Genomic DNA, 8,786 nt, shown 5'->3' with positions numbered 1-8,786 from the left:
GGAACATCCGAATAGGAATGAATGGCTTTGATGACTGTACTTTCATGGGCTTCAGGACAGCAGACTAGACGCGGTGCTCCTTGTACTCAGCAGGTGCTCCACAGCTATTCAGGAAATCAAATAGACCCAAAAATGATTGGTCTGTGGATGTCTAAAACCCCCACTGATGTCGTTTATTGCTTCTCAACCCTGCCTTCTCCTTTCTTTTGGTGGTTGGCTTCAATCTTGGTCCCACAGGTCTAATCTTAGCCAATAAAAAATGCAAATAACAAGGCACACCCCATAAATGTGATATTTTCCCATCCCAGTACCGGCTCCCCGTAGCCAAAGAAGCAGTGATTGGATTTGCGGGCCATACCGCCCAAGTTAGGCAATCATGCATCGTTAATGTGCTCTCTGGCTAAGCAGAAAAAAAAAAAATGAGGAAAAGGAAAAATGTGTGAATGCATACTAGGCCAAGTTCAAAAGTCAGCAGGCTTCAGAGTCACTTCTTACTACCACTGGTGGCCAATGTCATTTCCCACAACCTCCAGGATGGAGTACATGCTCCTCCATCTGGGAGACAAAGACCTTGGTGTCAACTCCTCCATCTCTCTAATCTCACCTTTTGCTTACTCTTCCTTTGTTGTTGAACCTCAGCTTTTTCCCTCAGTCAGTCCTATTAAACTGGCTTCCCAGGTGGCTCAGAGGTAAAGAATCCACCTGCCAGTGCAGGAGACGCAAGAGACACAGGTTTGATACCTGGGTCAGAAAGATCCCCTGAAGGAGGAAATGGTAATCCACTACAGTATTCTCACCTGAGAAAGCCCATAGGCAGAGGAGCCTGGTGGGCTTACAGTCCATGGGGTCACAAAGAGTCGGACGTGGCTGAGCATGCACACGTATTTAACTCCTTTCATTTCCTTCCAGCTTCCGGATTCTCTCACTTTCAGGCCTCTATGTGCTGCTTGTCCTCTGCAGGGATTGCACTGAATCCCCCTGGATAACTTTGACTTGCCTTTCAGGTTTCAGGTGAAAAGCTCTTTTTAGGAGGAAGCCTGTCCTGAACCTCTCCACCTGTTAGGACCTGAACAGGTTTGCTCCTTTCTGCCTCAAATTCACACTCTTCACTTTCCCTATCATCGTAGGTTACACAATCATTGAAACTGTCTGCTTAGTTGTGTAAGCTCCCTGAAGTTAAGAATTGTGTCTGGTTTCACCTCTGCATCCCAATGCCTGGCAAACTGTCTCAACTATGTTAGGCACTTCATGAGCATCTGTTGTTTGAGTCAGTGGATAAAAGAACCTTGGGGTCAAATGGAAGGATGGGGTTAGCAGAGGCAAACTATTATATATAAAATGGATAAGTGACAAAGACCTACTGTATTGCAGGAAACAAATTTCAACATATTATGGGACACCATAATGGAAAATAATATAAAAAAGAATATATATCTATAGGGCTTCCCAGGTGGCGCTAGTTGTAAAGAACCTGCCTGCCAATGCAGGAGATGTACAGTGTGGGTTCGATCCCTGGGTCGGGAAGATCCCCTGGAGAAGGGAATGGCAACCCACTCTGGTATTCTTGCCTGGAGAATCCCATGGACAGAGGAGCCTGTCGGGCTACAGTCCATAGAGTCTCAAAGAGCCAGATGTGACTGAAGTGGCGTAGCATGCAGGCACATACACGTGTATAAAAAACTGAACCATTTTGCTGTACAGCAGTAATTAACACAACACTGTAAATCAACTACACTTCAATTTTAAAAATGAAATAAAAATAAATAAATAACCTGAAGCAAGGAATAGAAGACACAACATACCAGAATGTAAACTATGGAAGCAGGGGTTTGTTCTGCGCACAGTTACAGTTTCTGGCACAGAATAGACCCTCAACAAATTGTTACTGAATAAATGAACTAGTTGATTAATTAAGCTGGTTAAACGAAGCTATTGTGTAGGCCTGAATAGTCTTTTTCAGGGGTACATTGCATATGGTTTGGTCTTCAGGGAATTAACCTCTGAAGAGAGGAAGGCAGTGTGACATGGAAGTCAAAAACTGTGAACTTGGAGCCAGGCTTCCGTGGGTTCACATCTGAACTCTATCCCTCACAAGTCAATAGCCTGATTATGCCTTAGTTGTTTTGCCTTAATTAGAAGTCTGTAATGTGACGGAATATCTTAACAACATTTGCAAGTCAATAAGATAGTGCTGGTTACATAGTAAAAACTGCTTAAGTATTTGCTATAGGCAACAGACTGGCCTTACAAAATGGAAAGTCAAGAAGTACTGTCCACAGTTGATAGAATAAGAAATAAATGATAGGTATATGTTACCTAAATCTGTAAACATAATTAATTAAAATATCAACATAAGTATATGGAGAGAATGGAAAAAGAAAACTAAATCCTCGTGTACCATAAAAGACAGCCACAAACAATGTCCAAAATTGACAGCCCAGGAATTAATGGTGACCAAATATGACTGATTTGAAGTATTAACTGACCCCCAGAGTTCTCTGCTAGGCATTGGAGACCTGATGTATTGATAGCCACAAGCAGCTTTCAGTCTAATTGCAGGACTGGGGTGGGAGAAGCAGAGACAGGAATACAAGCAGTTTCAATATAAGTTGGTAAGTTTTAGGTTATAGTTAAGTACAAGTAGCCGCAGGAGCGCAAAAGAAGGGTCACAGCCACTAAAAAAAAGTTACTATTTTGAACCCTCTTCTTAGGTTATTTGGTTGAATTGAATTGAAATCCAGTAAACCACAGGATTACATTTAGTAGACACAAGTCCTACCTAAGTATCCAGTCAATTAGTTAAAATTTATAGACACTGTTTGATTGAAATCTCTTAGCATTACCTTAGATAATGTGATAATAAGATGTGTATACCTATAGTCTTCAATATATATTATCTCTTGAATACTTGTAGGGTTTGGGAGATATTTGGGAAATGCAAGTATGTGTTCAATCAGGAAACCTCCTTTTCATCTTCTGTGACTTTACTAGGTTTCACCCCTCCATAAAACAAGTGATTTCTCCTTAAGTGTGTCTTTTAAGACCAGCTTTGAAGATTACTGTGGGCAAACAGCAATGAGAAAGGACAGGTGACTCCACCTTTGGCTAGGAGGCAGTGTTTCAATCATTCCTCTCTGTTTCCCTAATAGTTCAGCTGGTAAAGAATCTGTCTGCAGTATGGGAGACCTGGGTTTGATCCTTAAGTTGGGACGATCACCTGGAGAAGGGAAAGGCTACCCATTCCAGTATTTTGCCTGGAGAATTCCATGGACTGTATAGTCCATAGGGTCACAAAGAGTTGGACACAACTGAGTGATTTTCACTTCACTTCACTCTGGTTCAGTAGTTGGATGACTAAAAGTAAGCTGATTCAAGAAGCTGCCCTCAGTTACCCTCCTAAAATATTTAGCATTTCAGATTGTCCCCCTAGAACCAGGAAACAACTGGTCCTTGAAACTATCAAGGTTTGATCAGTTCTAAACTATTTAAAGTCAAATAGAAGTGGATGCATACATTATCAGCTACTTGGCTAGCACAATCATAACCATGAACCAAATTAGCAATTTAAAGAGAATACAGGAAGACATGAATCTGGGATATTTAGGGGACCAAATGAAGTAATATTAAAACTTTACTGCAAATTATGATCACACTCAAGAAATGTTCCAGGTGACAGTGTTTGGGATGTTAAATTCCAAACGCATAACTTGTATGTTAACTAGAGTAGTGACAATTGTGGAAGTTGCAGAAAGGCAATGAGAAGTTTGCTTAATTTGAGTGGAATTGATTTTTGTTGAATAAACTGTCTAACCTTGGCAAATGAAAGAACTGACAAACTGTGTCTTTGTCCTTTCTCTTGTAGATCAGATGAAACATAGAGGTATGAGAATTTGCTCAAGATCAAACTTGAGTGAAGTCACTTTTTGGGTAGTGAACTCTCAGAATGGGAACCCAGTAACAGTCAGATAATTTATTTCTTAAAAATAGAACTGCATGATGAAGACAGGTTGAAATAAGGCTTAAATTGTCATCATCACAGTTGTCACCTATGAGTCGTGTAGGGAACAACTTCATGCTGGAACCTAAGAATAATGAATATAGCTTTCATCTCTGATAAACACTGATATAATCTCTCCCATCAGGGATCAAAAGGAGGAATGGTAAGGACAGAAATGGAACACAAATGATGTATTACCTTTCCCAATATGTAACGAATAAGTTTGTGGAATATTCTTAATATTAAATATTTATTAATTAGAACATCTGAATGATTACAAAAGAAATATAAAAAATAAAAATCTATGAAAATAATTTGACTCATACAGCACTTTTATAAAAAGTGAATATAATGTAATCAGTCCATGGGCTTTGAAGGGAAATGAGGTGGCTGGCTAGGGGGGGGACAAAGTGCTGGAAGGTCACTACCCAGTTAGGGTCACAGTCGTATTGGTGGATGGCTGGGCTCCTGTAGGCTTGATCTGGCTCATATTTTTCCTGTCTATGCTTTGGACGGCTTTATTCACCCAGTCAGCTGCAGGATCAGCACAGATTTTAAATCCTCGTCTGGTAATGAATCTGCAATGCAAGGAAAAGATAGCAAAATTAGTCACATCCTCAAAGCCTTGGGGCCAAAAGTTAAGATCAGATCATATAAAAGAGCTCTTGTGCAGATATGACTGGATAAATCAGTCTTTCAGATTCACAAGATCATAAATGAAAATCATTCTTCTGCAATCTATTTTTTTCATGAAGAAGAAATAGTTCCAGGTAATACCCAGATTCCTTGTTCAGCATAATTTTCAGACTCCTATCTCATCATTGCCACCAAGTGATGTAATTAAACTAGACATTTGAGGTCCTTTTTCTTTTTTCACATCTAAACACTGTCATCCTATCTTCTGCACAAAAGGTGACTTATTTATCTTATTTGAAGAGGTGGGAGGGGGGGTAAAGTTGTGATTATATGTTGGGAAGTGTTGCTATTTTGAAAATGAAATCCTGGAAAGAGAATGGTACCATGTATGCTAATTGTTGACACTATTCCTTGAGATGTGGCAACTGATAAAATATGACATTCTACTCCAGGCATGAAAAAGGAAAAGAAAGGCAGGGAAGGGGGTGGATGGGAAGAGAGGTATCCCATAGCAGTGTGGCTCTGTGCTCAAATCCTGATCTGATCCAGCCATCTCTAGACGTAACCCTCAAGTCCAAGCACGTTATTCATCTGGTTCCCAGTCCGATTATTCTGTTAAGATAAATCAGAAAGGAGGGTGACAGTCTTCACTTGGTTGCCAATTTTTTTGTCATCATCATTGTTTGGGGCTACACAAAGACTTGGTTAATATGGAAAAACAAAAGGACTGTTGGCTAGGTTGAGGTCTTCCTCCTTGTTAACTTATTTTTCCCGAAGAGGGTGGCATTTCTGTACACTGTGTTCCATCAAGCCCAGCTTTGGGGAGAGAAACTCACATCACTGCTTTCATGGAGCCCTCCTTGATGGTGTAGGTCTTGATGTTTTTAACTGGCAGTCGCCGTGTAGTCAGACTCATACAGATGCTCTTTTCTAGAACTTCAGTCCCCACACCTGCACAGAAAACCAAGCAAACAAAAATAAAATATAATTTCTAATAATATAAATGTTAGAGTGTCATCAATCAAATAACAAAGAGTGACCCAATAAAGAGTGGCTTGGGGCAGTCAATATTAAACATGGGAGAGGTAGCTCATTTTTGACTGAATCACTAAAGGTGTTATTTTAAATGTTAAAATGAGAAATATGTAAAGGCAATAGTTCACAGAGTCCTCATCCTCAATAGAAATGGCCTGGAGGGATTAAATTTAACAGTTTCGAGAATATCTTACATTGGAGAAGGGAAAATAACCTGGGACAGTTAATAATATAAAGGGTTTCCTAAACGTGAGTTTGAGTGAACTCCGGGAGTTGGTGATGGACAGGGAGGCCTGCTGCTGCTGCTGCTAAGTCGCTTCAGTCATGTCCGACTCTCTGGGACCCCATAGACGGCAGCCCACCAGGCTCCCCCATACATGGGTTTGCACCAAATGCAAGCCTCTTGTCTCAGAAAAATGCCAGCCAGCCACAGTTCAGGCAACATTTGGCTTAAACTTTTTGTTTTAACAGTATTTTATTTAAGGAGCAATTTCAGGGACTTTCAGACAGTACCATCACTATTTACAGAGAACCGTTGGGATCCATGATCAGGCTCAGATATTTTGGTCTAAGTAACAAGTCTACAGATTAGGAGTTTTAAAGGAGAGTTTCTGAAGCATTAATTATACCCCAAGGATATTCCTTCTTGTGGTCAGAGCTTCCAAGAGAAATGTACTCTGACCAGCTGAGAACAAAATGATCCTTTAAGAAATATGCGTCGAATGCTCAGTAATGTAGTGAAGTCTCAGCTGGGTATGCCTTATAATTTATTTGACTGTATATAAGGCATTGATATTTGTTAGCACTATGGTCTCATGAAAACTCGATAAGTTTATCCTAAATGGGAACAACATTCATAGCAGTAATATAGACTGTCTTATACACTTAAATGTAATATTGATTTCCTGGGTAGGAAGGTATGAGCTTCCAATCATTTTTGTTTTAATAGAAAACATTGATTTGTTTCAGAACATAACACTCTCTAGTCATTCCCGCATCATGACTGAGCTCTCAAATTTTTTGAGAATTTATCAAGATCAATATTAAATAGGCAAAAGCTTCAAAGGTATATACAATTGTCATCACCATTCCACAGCTAACATTAATTAAGAAACTAGGACTTGTGTAGTAATCTGAAAAGTTTATTATAATTTACACTATTGATTATATATAATGTTTATTTCATTTTAACCCCAGGTAAGTGTATCAGTTATCATATTCATTTTACAGACAAGCAAGCATAGGCAAAAACAAGTTAAGAAACTTACCCGAAATCGCCCAGTTGTGAAAAATAGGAGTCTAGCTGTTAGCCAAGATATATCTGCGAAATCCACAAGATCCTCTAGAGTCAAATTATTCCCATTTTGCACACAGAAAGACTGAGGCTTAGCTTGGAGAAAGTAGTTTACTCCATTCAAAACCTGAGTCAATATCAAAATGCCTGGCCACTGCCTGTACACCTAGATGTTCCTTATCTCATAAATAACCTTTGACTCACCGTCCACAGTGTATACAGCGAGACTGCAGATCACCAGGCAGGTCAGGATGAGAAGTTTCATGGCTGAGGTCCCACTGAGCTGTGCAGCAAGAGGCTGAGGACCTTGGCTCCTCTGAGTCTCTTTTATTGCCCCCAGTGGTCAGCGCACTTCCTGTGCTAAGAGGGGGACTTTCAAGGTGAGTGTGGAATCACGGAAAGTCTTTGCAATACTGGTGATTTCTTAGTTTGAAAAAAAATGTTCCTTTGTCCCCACTCACACTAACCCCACATCTTGTGGCCTTTTCTCCTCCTCCTGTGGTAAATGTGTCAGTGAAACCTTACGTGTGTACAAAAAAAACGTAGTGGTCTCATCTCCTGCCACCAGTCTAAATTCAAACCTCCCACTGCACACACGTCCCAAGGCCATGTCAGTGTGATGGCCCAGCTGGGACATGGTGTAAAGGAAAGGGGCGGGGTGGTCACTGTGGTCCAGTTCCCCCACTAGCTCATGCAAAATTGCTGTGACATGAGGCTTCCACCACCCTGGGTCATATGCCCTTGGTGACTCCATAGGGAGCCAAAGAGATACTGTTGCTTTCCTGGGTTTCTCAGTCCTCTGCCTTCTTTTTCTTCTCATCTGTCCTCTGCCCACATTCAATTGATCCCCTTTCTTGCACCACCCTTTCCACATGCCCAAGGAACATTTAAATAAGGGTGTTTGGAGCCTGTCTATATTCACACGTTTGCTTTATTGTAGCTTACTACATGTCTTTTAAAAAAGATTTTGAAAAGTTGTCCTCACATAAACTTTATTTTGGAAAAAAGAAAAACAAAACATTATCTATAGATGATTTTTAAGAAGTTTGGGAATGCATGTACACCCGTGGTGGATTCATGTCAATGTATGGCAAAACCAATACAGTATTGTAAAGTAAAATAAAGTAAAAAAAAAAAATTAAAAAAAAAAAGAAAAACAAAATTATCTATAATATTACCATTCTGATGGTTTTCGTTGTTGATGATTTTTAGTGAATCTCTATTGGTATACATATGTTTACACAGTTGTGACAATTATAAATATTTAGACTATTTTTACATTCATGTAAAAATCTTCCTATGTTCTTTTATAGTCTTCATATAATAGAGTCTTCATACTCTGAGTAAACACAGACATATTAAGCCATTCCCCTATAACATATTGTTATGTAGACCATATCTATAAGATAGATGTTCAGTGATATACACTGTAACTCCTAATAACCAGGAGTAGGATTACTAGGCAAAATTGTATGATCATCGTTATAACTCTTGCTACAAATTGACATAATCTTCCCAAGATATACTTTCTATTTGCTGTGCTTCTAGCAGTGTTTGTCTGTATCGCTTGTAATGAACCCTTTCTGGCACTCAGTTTGTTGTTGGGTTCTGTCTTATTTTGTTTAGTAGGTATCTATTTTTTAAAAATGTCACTCAGTTGTGTCTGACTCTTTGCAACCTCATAGACTGCAGCCAATCAGTCTCTTCTGTCCACGGGATTCTCCAGGCAAGAATACTGGAGTGGATAGCTATTCCCTTCTCCAGGAGATCGTCTCTGGTACATGTATTAATTATGTATGAAGCTAAACGGTTTTGTCATTACTG

General features: G+C 39.7%; 1 protein-coding gene across 1 annotated transcript; it reads right to left on the bottom strand.

The window, feature by feature from the left end:
• On the bottom strand, positions 4,331-7,285 carry LOC102190981 (lymphotactin). Its single transcript, XM_005690612.3, has 3 exons — positions 7,167-7,285; positions 5,470-5,584; positions 4,331-4,575 (listed from the first exon to the last, which is right to left on the bottom strand). The coding sequence occupies exons 1-3, from the start codon at positions 7,225-7,227 to the stop codon at positions 4,422-4,424; spliced, it is 330 nt and encodes a 109-aa protein (XP_005690669.2). The 5' UTR covers positions 7,228-7,285; the 3' UTR covers positions 4,331-4,421.

The sequence above is a fragment of the Capra hircus genome, chromosome 16, assembly GCF_001704415.2.
Source record: "Capra hircus breed San Clemente chromosome 16, ASM170441v1, whole genome shotgun sequence".
Taxonomy (NCBI): Eukaryota; Metazoa; Chordata; class Mammalia; order Artiodactyla; family Bovidae; genus Capra; species Capra hircus.
Note: the sequence above shows the minus strand (reverse complement) of the source record. Positions and strands in the feature narration are given on the sequence as shown.

Coding starts and splice junctions, on each gene's coding strand:
- LOC102190981 (XM_005690612.3), bottom strand. CDS start 7,227: ATGAAACTTCTCATCCTGACCTGCCTGGTGATCTGCAGTCTCGCTGTA. Junction 5,585..7,166: donor CGCTGTATACACTGTGGACG/GTGAGTCAAAGG, acceptor TTTTCTGTGCAG/GTGTGGGGACTGAAGTTCTA. Junction 4,576..5,469: donor GGCTCCATGAAAGCAGTGAT/GTGAGTTTCTCT, acceptor CTTGCATTGCAG/ATTCATTACCAGACGAGGAT.